The 14,558-nt window shown below is 41.1% G+C and overlaps 1 protein-coding gene across 1 annotated transcript in view; it reads left to right on the forward strand.

The window, feature by feature from the left end:
* The window catches only part of lsamp (limbic system associated membrane protein), an 811,339-nt gene that overhangs the window by 681,102 nt on the left and 115,679 nt on the right, over positions 1 to 14,558 (forward strand). Inside the window, exon 4 of the mRNA XM_078231994.1 lies at positions 8,534 to 8,668. Within this exon, the coding sequence (XP_078088120.1) occupies positions 8,534 to 8,668 (135 nt within the window). The remainder of the gene's footprint in view (positions 1 to 8,533; positions 8,669 to 14,558) is intronic.

Below are 14,558 nucleotides of genomic sequence, written 5' to 3' on the forward strand. Positions count from 1 at the left end.
GAGCTCCCACTTAACAGCTCCTTAGGGTGACACTTATACCTCATTTTCTCCAATGATTGATTCTCCAAAATCTGAGGAGCCATTATTAGACCCAGCTTGCTATGCTTTTATTATGTGGAGTTACTTAAGTGTGATAAGATCCAGTTGTACATTGTTCCTGAAATGTTTGACTTGTTGTGATACAGCAAATACATTTTCCTCTGTCTCTCTCTGAGCCACTCTTGGGCAGAATTCTCCCATCTGGGGACTAAGTCTCGTGGTTGGTGCTGGAACGTGGAGTGTTTCCATTACAGAGTCTTCCGGCACTGACCTCATTAGTTTTGCAACTGGGTATTTTGCACTGCATTCATAGTCTGCCATCCTATCCGGGTGGCATATTGAAAATGTGTTTTGCATCACCGACCTACTGTTGAAGAAAGAAGGTGGACCTCTTGAAAATGAGGGTAGATCTCCGGGAGCACTCTGAGACTGGAAGATGGACCTCTTGAGAAGGAAAATGGAACTCCAGGAACATTCCAAAGCTGTAAGCTGCACCCTCTCCAGGACACTGAACCTGGAAGGTCCAACTGCAGATGCTCCTTCCATTAGTACTGTAGTCAGGAGTTAGAAGTGGTTTTAATTCTCAATCCTGCTATGAAAAGCAAAGCAAAATACTGCAGATGCTGCAAATGAAAACAAAAAATATAGAAACAGAAAATGCAGAAAATAAAAACAGGAAATGCTAGAAATATGTTTTGTGACACCAGAAATTGGGAGGCAGACCCAGAATAATAATTGTTAGTACGTGCATTTAACTCATACTGCAATGACTTAGTTAAATTTCCAATGATGTGCTCTTAAATAACTGCAGGGACTTCATTACGTTTGATGTCAGAGGTTCAGGTAGTGAAGTAAGCAACGGGTTAACTGAGTATTCTGCACAGATGGTAATATGTAATGGGAGCATTCGATGCAAACAGATTTTCTATGAAAATCCAGTATAATCAAAATCAATCCAAACAAAAAAATTCAGTAAAACATCCAGATAAAGCAAAAATGAACAGCAAAACCATATTTGATTTGATTTGATTTAATTTATTATTGTCACATGTATACAGTGAAAAGTATTGTTTCTTGCGCACTATACAGACAAAGCATACTGTACATAGGGAAGGAAAGGTGAGAGTGCAGAATGTAATGTTACAGTCATAGCTAAGGTGTAGAGAAAGATTAACTTAACACAAGGGAGGTCCATTCAAAAGTCTGATGACAGCAGGGAAGAAGCTGATCTTGAGTCGGTTAGCAGGGAAGAAGCTGATCTTGAGTCGGTTGGTATGTGTCCTCAAACTTTTTCCCGACGGAAGAAGGTGGAAGAGAGTATGTCCAGGGTGCGTGGGGTCCTTGATTATGCTGGCTGTTTTTCCAAGGCAGTGGCAAGTGTAGACAGAGTCAATGGATGGGAAGCTGGTTTGCGTGACAGTTTTTTGCTGTCTTGGGCAGAGCAGGAGCCATGCCAAGCTGTGATACAACCAGAAATACAGCTTTCTATAGTGCATCTGTAAAAATTGGTGAGTGTAAAATATATGATGTGGAATTTTCTGGCCCTGCCTGTGGCTGGAATCATCCGGTCCTGTCGTCATGATGTCTATAGGGAAAATTTTCTTGATCCTAAGGTTGATGGTGTTGGTGAAATGGGTGCAAAAGAACCATAAAATCTGCTTAGGATTTATATTATATAATTTAACGTACTTTAACAAGGTGTTCTGTTTCACAGCAAGCATTTTAGACCAACCTAAAGTGGTCTTGCTGAGAGTAAACCATGGTAATCTGAAGTCCACTGATTCCTAATTGATTGCTGTCTGTGGGGACTAATAAGTACCCTGTGATTCGGCAGGATGGCTACTTGCCAGCTGATGCAGACACAGTGGGCAGAATGGCCTCCTTCTGTGCTGTAAATTTATATGATTTCCCATGGGGAAGCCCAGAATTACTGACAGAAACTTCTGGACATGTGGAATCTAGAGGTTGTTGTTGATTTCTGAGCTGCAATGTTGGTGAGCACTAACAGTTTCATCATCATTACTACTGCAAGATCCAAGCCAATATGAAGAATAATAGATGTGTGACAGTACGTTAAGACAAAGGGGGCGATCTTATCAGAAAATTGGCAAAGTGTCACCTCTGTTGAGAAACCTGACATGAAGCACTCCAGATAGACTGACCAGTTTTCTGTCCAGATTTTGAGCCTCTTAATCTGAAAAAAAGAATGGGTGTGGTTTACGCCATCACTCTAGCAAGGCGGGAACTCTTAGAGCAGGGAAGCGGTTCCACTGAGATTGGAGTGCCACCTTTAAGAGGCGCACCATGATCAGAACACAAGTCTTACCCCAACCTCCCCCCATTATCATCATAGGCACCAACCATCACCCCCCCCCCCCGCAATCATCGCCGGCACCAATATTTCCCCCATCTAATTTATTGAGGGGGGGATAATTTGGAGAAGTAGGTGGATAAACAGATGCAAATTTATTGAAATCTGTTAAAATTATGTCACCAGTAAGGGGCAGGGAAAATTGGAAATCGCTATTTCGCCGTAAGATTTGTGATTTTTGGGTTTCACTGGATTTTGAGCCCCCTCCAGCAATGGAAAGTCCCAGCTCAAGATCCCACCCAATATTTAATTGTTGTAATTATTTTGGCATTCATAAAATATTCAAGCTTTGCTGTCATGGTTTGTGACATAACTAAAATTGCCTATTTGAATTACTAATCCTTGTACATTGCCTCATTATGGTTTAAAGCACTTCACACAATGAATTACTTTTCAAGTGCATTAATTATGATCATGTAGTAATTTGCAGCAGCCATCTTGTGCCAGCAATGTCCCACGTACCACAGTGAGATGATGGACCAGCAAACCTGACCTTTAAAGGGTAAATGCTGAGAAATCTTTGCACTTTTTCACATAACACTATAGGATATATGATTGCTTTTATACTGACAGTAATTTTGGTTAATTCTGTACCAAGCCAGCTTCCATCATTTAAAATCCTACTCGTTGTTGGAGAAATATATTCGGAGGCGCTCAGATATTTAAACTGCCCCAGGATGTGCAGGTTAGGGGGGTAAATTAGTGGGGTAAATGTGTGTGGGGTTATGGGAATGGGGCAAGAGTTGGGCCTGGTTAAGCTGCCCTGTCGGAGAGTCACTGCAGACTCGATGGGCCAAGTAGCCTCCTTCTGCACTGTAAGGATTCTATGTACTTTTGGGTCCTTTGATATAAATCATTACACCTTTGGGTCCTACATTATGTGGCATTGCTTTGACCTTCTGGTGACATTCACTTCAAACAATCAGCTTGGACTCTAAGCATCATTATTTATAAAAAGGAAAGAAATTTATATGTTTTAAAATACATCCTGTTACAATGTTTTAAGATTTCCCAGTTTTCTTTTCTGTTAATATATTTAGTCGGGCAGCAAATATGGGAGAACAATAAATCTTAATCTTGGTTCTATATATAAGCAACAAATAAATAGGAAATGCGTTAGAGATTGGAAAATCCCAGGTCAACACAAACGCCCATACTCTGATAAGATTCTCATTATGTGGAGATGCCGGCGTTGGACTGGGGTAAACACAATAAGAAGTTTAACAACACCAGGTTAAAGTCCAACAGGTTTATTTGGTAGCAAAAGCCACACAAGCTTTCGGAGCTCTAAGCCCCTTCTTCAGGTGAGTGGGAATTCTGTTCACAAACAGAGCTTATAAAGACACAGACTCAATTTACATGAATAATGGTTGGAATGCGAATACTTACAACTAATCAAGTCTTTAAGAAACGAAACAATGTGAGTGGAGAGAGCATCAAGACAGGCTAAAAAGATGTGTATTGTCTCCAGACAAGACAGCCAGTGAAACTCTGCAGGTCCACGCAACTGTGGGAGTTACAAGTAGTGTGACATGAACCCAATATCCCGGTTGAGGCCGTCCTCGTGTGTGCGGAACTTGACTATCAGTTTCTGCTCAGCGACTCTGCGCTGTCGTGTGTCGCGAAGGCCGCCTTGGAGAACGCTTACCCGAATATCAGAGGCCGAATGCCCGTGACCGCTGAAGTGCTCCCCAACAGGAAGAGAACAGTCTTGCCTGGTGATTGTCGAGCGGTGTTCATTCATCCGTTGTCGCAGCGTCTGCATAGTTTCCCCAATGTACCATGCCTCGGGACATCCTTTCTTGCAGCGTATCAGGTAGACAACGTTGGCCGAATTGCAAGAGTATGTACCGTGTACCTGGTGGATGGTGTTCTCACGTGAGATGATGGCATCTGTGTCGATGATCCGGCACGTCTTGCAGAGGTTGCTGTGGCAGGGTTGTGTGGTGTCATGGTCACTGTTCTCCTGAAGGCTGGGTAGTTTGCTGCGGACAATGGTCTGTTTGAGGTTGTGCGATTGTTTGAAGGCAAGAAGTGGGGGTGTGGGGATGGCCTTGGCGAGATGTTCGTCTTCATCAATGACATGTTGAAGGCTCCGGAGGAGATGCCGTAGCTTCTCCGCTCCGGGGAAGTACTGGACAACGAAGGGTACTCTTCAAAGGGTACTCAACGAAGGGAGCGGAGAAGCTACGGCATCTCCTCCGGAGCCTTCAACATGTCATTGATGAAGACGAACATCTCGCCAAGGCCATCCCCACACCCCCACTTCTTGCCTTCAAACAATCGCACAACCTCAAACAGACCATTGTCCGCAGCAAACTACCCAGCCTTCAGGAGAACAGTGACCATGACACCACACAACCGTGCCACAGCAACCTCTGCAAGACGTGCCGGATCATCGACACAGATGCCATCATCTCACGTGAGAACACCATCCACCAGGTACACAGTACATACTCTTGCAATTCGGCCAACGTTGTCTACCTGATACGCTGCAAGAAAGGATGTCCCGAGGCATGGTACATTGGGGAAACTATGCAGACGCTGCGACAACGGATGAATGAACACCGCTCGACAATCACCAGGCAAGACTGTTCTCTTCCTGTTGGGGAGCACTTCAGCGGTCACGGGCATTCGGCCTCTGATATTCGGGTAAGCGTTCTCCAAGGCGGCCTTCGCGACACACGACAGCGCAGTCGCTGAGCAGAAACTGATAGCCAAATTCCGCACGCACGAGGACGGCCTCAACCGGGATATTGGGTTCATGTCACACTATTTGTAACTCCCACAGTTGCGTGGACCTGCAGAGTTTCACTGGCTGTCTTGTCTGGAGACAATACACATCTTTTTAGCCTGTCTTGATGCTCTCTCCACTCACATTGTTTCGTTTCTTAAAGACTTGATTAGTTGTAAGTATTCGCATTCCAACCATTATTCATGTAAATTGAGTCTGTGTCTTTATAAGCTCTGTTTGTGAACAGAATTCCCACTCACCTGAAGAAGGGGCTTAGAGCTCCGAAAGCTTGTGTGGCTTTTGCTACCAAATAAACCTGTTGGACTTTAACCTGGTGTTGTTAAACTTCTTACCAAGATTCTCATTGCCAAGACACCACGATAGGTAAAGATTTTGAGCTTAGACACTTACTGCACAGCAAACAGAGCTTGTTGAATGGGAAGATTGGAAAGATTGGAAAAAGAATAAACACCTACAAATACAGCCTCAGGTAAACACGCAAACTATGTTTTTCCTGCTTCTTACAAAAGCACTGGCTAAGGTTCTCTGATGGTAGAAGAAAACCTGATTCTCCTTTTGGCAGAGTGTTCATGAGGTCAGGTACCACATAGGTGCAAAACTGGGCTTACATTATACTTGTGTCAGAGTGCACACTTGAGGCAGGCGGAGGCTGGGAAGAGGTTGTATTATTTGTTGGAAGACCAAATTGGTTAGTTTAATAAATCTTATTATTATCAAAAATGAATCATAACTGAATTTATTGTTACCAGGCTAATAGCCCTTTGTTGCAATGGTAATCACTGCAAAAATGCTAACACCACCAAATACATTTCCAACAAAGGTTAAATCACATTGGCTACAAAGTGAAATCCCTCGTCTGAGTTCCTGTCCCCTGATTCATGTTGCCATACTTATTACTATTTTCATAATACCAGAAATAGGTTCATCGGATTTACTTAGCGTACGCATGTTGTGGCATTGTTAAACCACATCAGTCGGAGTGGGATTTGAATACTCGGGTCAGTATGCCACATAGCGAGCATCACGAATATGACTTATTTTATCAATTTTAATGCACTTTATATACAGCTATATTAAGTAATTATGTGCATAGGTGTAGTTACATGAATATTCTCTAATTGAAATTAGACCACAATATAAAAAATCATATCTTCTCAATGCTAAATGATTCACTGTCTTTTCATTCTCATTTTGTTCCAGTAAATGTATGTCCTCTAAATGATGAGCCCTGTTCCATTGCCAAATCTACTCTGTCAATATTAAAATTTTCAACCATGGAAGAGAGGGCTGAGGGTAGCACACCATGCATAATATATAATAACTGTTATAATTACACATACTGTTGAGATCCTAAAGGTATTGACATAATATGCTGAAACTGTCAAGCTATCAAGTGCAAGAAATATTATGCAGCACAATTTGTCATTTTATATTTTTCCAAATATTTTTTCTTTTCAGATAATGGCAAAAGTCAACTCCTTTAATTTGTATCAGAACAGATCATAGAAAATATTTGGTACAAAAGTCAGTATTTCTACTTTAGCCACAAGCAAAGAAAGGAAAGGGAATTGTTGCTGAAGTTTGTGTTCTTTGTACAAACACATATTCTGAAAGTGAAATCCATTCTCAAAGGAAGAATGTGGTGTTGGGTTATTGCCACAGGGCTGTACTAATAACTATTGTCGTGTTGTCCCAGTAAAAATCAAGTACATGTTTTCATTGCTTGTTTTTATTTCCCACCTTTTTATTTGTAAAATTCTGACATAATGTGAAAGGAATATTTTCAAGTTTTTCTTGCATTTTCCAGTGAAACGATGTTGTGTAAGACAAATCTTAAAAATGACAGAGAACGGTCATAAAATCTTAAATCAGAATTCACAACATGTACTCACTTTTCTTTTTGCGTTTAAACGAGATTAAGGATATGAGTAATGATACAGTTGACTGAACATTTAGGCATTTGTCAATATAAGCAGTACTGTCAATGGACCTGCTATAGAGACAAGACCTGCACCTCACATGACAACATTTGGGACATTCAAAATGTAGTTACGTTCTAGGTTAGGACAACCAGAAAGATACTATTCAATGCACTGAATTGCATTTCCTTATCCAAGGCTCTTCTTTTGTTGTCATGTTTTTAAGATGCACTCCAAGAAGTTTGCAATGCTGTAATTCCTGAGTTAAACGCAGTGGAGTAAATTTACCGGTCCTGCTGTGGGAATCATTGTGGGCGGGACAGAAAATTTGACAGACCATTTATAGGTCCATTGACATCGGGCTGGAATTTCCAGTCTTGGAGTGGGCATGACTGGAAAATCCTACCCAGTAATACTGTGTAATAAGGTAATAATTGTAATTTATTCCATTCTTCAATGCTAAATGTCACTCACCTTTTTAGATCAATATATGATTTTGAGGGGATTATCATTCATGAATATTTCTCTCCAAGGTGGCTCCATGTGGCACTGCTCCCTCCTGGCTCTATCTAATTTGTTGAATCACTACTTTATCCTTTCAAATGGCTTCTATCCTCATGCTGGTACAGTCACCTGTCATGTGAGGTTCAGCCCCATCCTTACCCATTCCACCATTATTTACCTGCTGTTTCTTGACAACATCTTCCAGATAAGATGGCTTTCAGAAAGCAGGACTCGTGTCTCTCTTCCCACATTCTTTCTATTTGCTTTGACATTAACAACTTGGTGATCTATAACTTTCTGCAGCCCAACATGAGTAAACTGATGCAATACCCTATGTTTCTCACAAACCGCTCTACAACACTGGTCTCAATTCTATTAACATCCCTAGTATAATACTCTTGTCCCCAACCTTGCCAAGACCAATTTGCCCATTATTCCAGTTCTTGATGGGCCCAAAGATCCTCAATTTTGCCAAATCCCTCAAATGTTACATCAAATCCTTCCACTGTCCTGCAACTCCTTATCTTCTTGGTTCTTTCCACCCTCTCCAAGTTCCTTCTCTAGAGATGAGGAGTACTACACAAGATATTCTTTTAGTAGCGTATCTACTATGTGAATGTGAACCTTATAATGATTCAACTGGAGTCAGGTAAATGTAATTCAGTCACTGATAGTATGTCAATTTTGTCCTCTCCAATATTTGATATTTTTAAGTTGTGCTCTGATTATATTGTATTCAGCCAATGTTGATGGCTGAATTCTAATGCTTTATTTTGAGTTGACTCGCTCAGAACCATCTCTGGAATCAAATTTGGTTCTCACATATAAATAACTTAGGAAATGTAAATTGTGATCCATATCACCGGCAATTTTATTCAATTTCACGAAAGAGAAAAAATGACTGTGCAATACCATTGTTGTAAATAGTACATTATTCTATCTTAGCCAGGGAAATTGAAGAGGAAGAGGAATACCTGGAAATCTTCATGATCAGCAGGTACCAAGCAGGTGTTTACCAGTGCAAAGCCGCCAATGAGGTTTCCTCTGCCGATGAGAAAATGGTCCATATCACTGTTAACTGTAAGTTGTTTACAAACTTTTTGCTTTCATTCCTCTTGTCTTCCCAAAGGAGAAAGAGTGCAGTGATTAATCAGGTGTCAAATGATTCAACACGTTGTTGAATTACATATGTTTCACATTTTCAAATATAGAATCAATTTAATCACAATTAACAAGGCATTTTGCAAGGAAGTTTTAAATAGCTCCCAATCAATACGTTGATAATTGCACCAATTGACAAAAACATTTGCGATAAAAAGGCAATCAAACAAATTTGTAAATTGAAATTATAGAATCTAATATTATGAATTAAGTTAAATTGTCTTGTCATGTATTAGGTTTCACAAATCTTTTATTGACATAATACATAATTTTTCATTGTATTGAATATTGTTGAATTATGCAGATTACAATCACCAAGTGATCATTAATTTAAGTATATCACTTCCTTGAGTATATAATTTCCTAGGTTAGTTAAAAATATTGCTCATTCCCATTTTTATCAATATGAACAACAATCAATATTTCATTTGAACTCACTCTTGGTTTGTCACGTGGGACTGAATTTTAGCCAAAAGCAGCAGGTATGGTTGGGTTTTCTGGGGTTTAAAGTGTCAGGGATCAGTTTCTCGACCCAAACCCATCTCCAAACCATTCATTTCTGGTTTTAACTGAGGCAGGAATATCAGTGGATGATTAACCTGATTCAAGGATCTGCGTTGGAACCTTAAATGTGGTAATCAGGCTGCAAGCTTCATTTTCTTGCAACCTTTAGAATTTAAGTTTCGAGCTGGGTTTCTTGTGGATTGGGGAGGATGATTTGATTTTGATTTGATTTATTTTTGTCACATGTATTAACATACAGTGAAAATTATTATTTCTTGCGAGCGATACAGGCAAAGCATACCATACATAGAGAAGGAAAGGAGAGAGTGCAGAATGTAGTGTTACAGTCGTAGCGAGGGTGTAGAGAAAGATCAACTTAATGCAAGGTAGGTCCATTCAAAAGTCTGATGGCAGCAGGGAAGAAGCTGTTCTTGAATCAGTTGGTACGTGACCTCAGACATTTGTATCTTTTTCCCGACGGAAGAAGGTGAAAAAGAGTATTCCAAAGATACGTGGGATCCTTGATTATGCTGACTGCTTTTCTGAGGCAGTGGGAAGTGTAGACAGTGTCAATGGATGGGAGGCTGGTTTGTGTGATGGACTGGGCTTCGTTCACGACCCTCTGTAGTTTATTGGGTTCTTGGACAGAGCAGGAGCCATACCAAGTTGTGATACAACCAGAAAAAATGTTTTCTATGGTGGTGAATTCCACCAGACAAGGATTTGAAGGGTTTTGTGGATTAAGGAGTTAAGTACCTTTACACTACCCTCTCTAGATCCGCATATCTGCCTGAGTAATGAATCCCCCAATAGCCTCCCCTGGAGGTTTCCATTCCCCACATCCCCCAATCAGACTACCATCCCTTCCTACCACCACGTTCCAATCTCCCCAACAACACCACTGGGACCTGAGTCATGTTCCTCAGGACCCAGCCTCAGTAGCACACTTTGTTATTCCCATCCTCTTGACCGTGTAACTGATCCCTCCATAACCCCGCACCCACCCCAGCCACAGCACAGGCTGAACCAGTTGCAGTGACTTTCCACCAGACTAGAGACTCCACTGTCAATCCAGCCGAGCCTTCATGCAGAGAATTGATCACTGATGTGTGGGTCAATCCCTTGTGGGTCAGGTCAGTGGAATTTTGTTTCATATTTATCTATCTACTCAGCTAATCCACTGGGGTGGCATAGCGGTTAGCACCGCTGCCTCACAGCACCAGGGACCCAGGTTCAATTCCGGCCTCGGGTCACTGTCTGTGTGGAGTTTGCACATTCTCCCCGTGTCCACGTGGGTTTCCTCCAGGTGCTCTGGTTTCCTCCCACAGTCCAAAAATGTGCAGGTTATGTTGATTGGCCATGATAAATTGCTACTTAGTGTCAGGTGGATTAGTAGGATAAATAGTGGGGTTACGGGAATAGGGCCTGGGTGGGATTGTGGTCGGTACAGACTCGAAGAATGGTCTCTCTCTGCACTGTAGGGATTTTATGATGTGTAAATTTATGCTAGATTACTATAAGTGTAAAAACAAAAATGCTTGAACCAAATTCTGACACTCAATCATAAGCTCAGGGACAATCGGTCTGTCACCCTCTTGAGTGCTTATGTGTCTACCTTGGACTTCAAAGACCAAGTGAAAAAAAACCTTTTATTTCAACTTCGATGCAGCTGTACCATCAGTCAAAGATCATTCTTCTCAGTGATTACAATTCGAGGGTGGGGGACAGACACACCCTTTGGCCGACAATTACTAGAAAGCACAGATTAAGGAAGTCCAATCATAACTGTTTACATCTCCTATGTGTTTGGAATTACACATTACAGAAGAAAGTACAGCCACGACCATGATCTATCATTTCTCCCTGATCTGTTTGATGGGTCTCACTAAGAGCTATGATGTCAATGTCTGGGCATTCGAGTTCACAGTCTACTATTGCTGTCTGTCTCTCAGGTTATTCTGACATCGGGATCACTAGCACCCTTTTCCACCCAAGAAAAATGTTTCAAGATATCCTGGTACCATTTGAGATTGAAGCACTGGCATTTAATTCACTACGTGATAGTCAGGACTAGGTATCGAAAAGATGTACATATTACACGTATCACGGCTGCCAATTGCTGGACAGATCACCGAAACAATCATTTGCTATTAGCACTTGAGGCAGCCCGCAAAACAAACAGACAGCCACGACAATTACAGGGAAAATTCAAGGCCTTTGGCCCGTCAAAAGACAACCAAGCCCAAGAAATTTTAAAAGCAAAGTTTTTGGAATCTATTGGAACAAATGGCTCTGCTGTCAAGCAACAGCCAAGGTGACTGACAACCATTGAAGTCTATCACACTCATACATACCAGGAAATCCTTGGACACATGACTAAAAAGCACCCAAGTCTGGTTAGTTGAAAGTGATGTAGAAAAAAGCAAGCTCATTGGTTTTAAACAAGTTGTATTTCAAATTTGTTAACAGAGCCCAAGCTCCACAGAAAAAAAGCTCATCCACCAGACAACCAAAATTAAAATTCAAACAACTCACCATTTTAAGAACAAATGGTGGACAGAGAAGGCTAAGGAAATTCAACTCCTTGATGATATGCATGACATAGGTGCCTTTTTTAAGGCACCCAAATAAATCTATCTATCAACACACAAGCCAACACCAGCAATATCTAAAGGTGGCAAGACTATTTTCAAAGACAGTGCTAGTGTCATCACTTGCTGGATAAAGCACTTTGTTGAATTACTCCATCAGAACTCCACAGTATACGCGCACCTGCAGGAGAACCTCCAATAATCAATAGTGTGCTAGATCCTGATTCAATACTCAACACAGTGATTATTGCTGTCAACAAGACATACTGATCTGTCGAACATATGCCCTATTTGTGAAGCTCTAGCAGAATGAAGAAATTCCAAATGATCTTAGAGACACCATGATGATCACAACTTTCAAGAAAGGAAACTAGTTGAACTGAAGAAAGTACATTGCTCTCAAATGTTGGCAAAGTCCAAGCTAGGTCACTTCTTTCTTGCCACTCACCAATTGTAAAGGAGGTCTTTCTCGAGTTCCAGTGTGAATTTAAACCAGTCAGAGGAACAACCAACATAATCTTCACATCAAGTTCAGGAGAAGTGCCAAGACAAGAACTTCCCTTTGCACATGTCTTTCTTCTCTCTCACAAAGCCTTTAATTTAATAATTTGAACTGTCATTGGAAGGTACTGCAGTTATGCGGGGAGGTCTTGAGGTGCAGTGAGTAGTATTAGGGAACAGATTAGAAACTCAAATGTATATTATGAAGTCAGCCTAGACCCAAACTATTTTGATTTTGGCATTAATGTAAGCATAAATTGTTTCACTCCAGGTGTGATTCTCTTAACCCACAAGGAAGTTTTTATTAAAACAACTTTATTTAACAATACAGTTTGACGATAACAAAAGGAATTAGTATAACTTTTACCAGTTGAAATACTTAAACATGAAAAGGTATAATTCTTAACTGCTAGCTACCTCTATTAGTTTCAATTTAAGCAATATTCCCCATAGACATAAACTTCTTTTCAGAATCAGTTAGCAAAAACACAAGCTTACGTGGGTTGCTAGTCTTCGAGCCTTTTAACACCTCTGGAAAGAGATACAGCGAGATACTGGTTGCAGATAAATCAGCTCAGTTTAAACAGAATTGAATCTTAACATCTACTTCACTAGAAACAGGACACAAATACATTTCTTACAGGCACAGTATTGTCACAGAAGCTCCCTGCCTCTGAAACAGAAGATCTGGGTTCAAGTCCCACCCCAGGACTTTATGGTCATGGAAGGTTGACTATCAACTTGTAAATCCTTCCAAAATATGCCAATGGCATGCGGGAAAAGTGGGACAGTTTCTTAGTCACCCACTTGATGGAAAGGCCATCATTATCCATAACTCCAAGTTATAACATACATGTGAAAGTGTAGGTTGCCACAACAGCTTGGACTTGTGGTGGAGAGGTGGTGATGTTGATAGTTGGTGGACGGCCAGTGTGGATCACATTGATGCCAACAGTGTTGGGGTTTGATCTCCTTTCCAGCTTAGATGGATTTGGAACCTGTTTCCTTGCCCTACCTGTGGTGAAGGTTGTGATACTGTGGGTTGGATCTGCCTTCAGGCAGAGAATTGAAAAAGAAGAATATCTACGTGCATGCCCTAAGTTGACAAACTTCATCCATCCTCTAAATTACAATATGTCAATAATAGTACAGCACTGCAACACAAAACTGTTCCCTTTCAAAACAGATGTGTAGGACTCTTAACCAAGGAGTCTCACTACCCTATAATATCCTCACCCTGTACTTTAGTGTCAATGACATGAAGCAAACCATGGATGCAATGCCAACTTTATGTGGAAAACAATTATGAACCCAACAAACAATGGTATATATTTACAACACCAGTCGCTTAGTAAGACTCACGTGCAGGAGCTCATTCCCAGGTGGTCAGTCCATTGAACAAATTCTTCCACATGGTTTCCAGTGACTGACTAAATCACACTTCCTGGTTGCAGCCCCAACGTCCTTCAAAGCTGTGGCTTTATAGCCTTTTCTGACCTGGTCTCTCAGCATGTAAGATAATGTCTTAAATCGAGTCATCCGATCGGGTTATCAATCCCACCTTGGTCACGCAAAGACAACCTGCTTGTGATTAGTTTCTGCTGTCAGCCGGGAGTGCCTCCTGGTACCTGCCAGCAATGGATGTGATTTCTGTACCTTGTTAAGGCAGGAAGAAAGCCACACATACCCGAGAGGCCTTTGTCTGTTTCTGTAATCAGGGTGTCCGGTGGCTAGCCACCACCCCAGTGGCATATTCTGACATATCTCTGTCTGTGTATGTGTATATATTCTTGCCCAATCCTTTTTAAGTTCCATATAAGGCTCAGCATTGATGATTTTGGTCAAAAATCTTCATCCAATGCCCCTTTGTACTCCATGTTCCTACCACTCAGTTCTGAGCTCAGGATGTTGGTCCATCCCATGATTGGTTACATTTTGACACATTAAAAGAAACATTAAAAAGAAACAAAGGAGGACCTTATAACATCATAGAAATACACAAAATATCAAAATGTCTTTTGTCAACAAGGATGCTTCATTACATCAACACTATCCTCAATCTTTCGAGCAGCAAAGTTGCAACGGTCCATTGGCAGGCCCCCCCTCCAGAGGTAACAGCCTCTCACACTAATGGTCAACTCTCTAACTGAAAACAAAACCAATACAACAACCATCTCTATTAGAACTACAACATGCTAATGATGCATAAGTCC

The sequence above is a fragment of the Mustelus asterias genome, chromosome 17, assembly GCF_964213995.1.
Source record: "Mustelus asterias chromosome 17, sMusAst1.hap1.1, whole genome shotgun sequence".
NCBI lineage: Eukaryota > Metazoa > Chordata > Chondrichthyes > Carcharhiniformes > Triakidae > Mustelus > Mustelus asterias.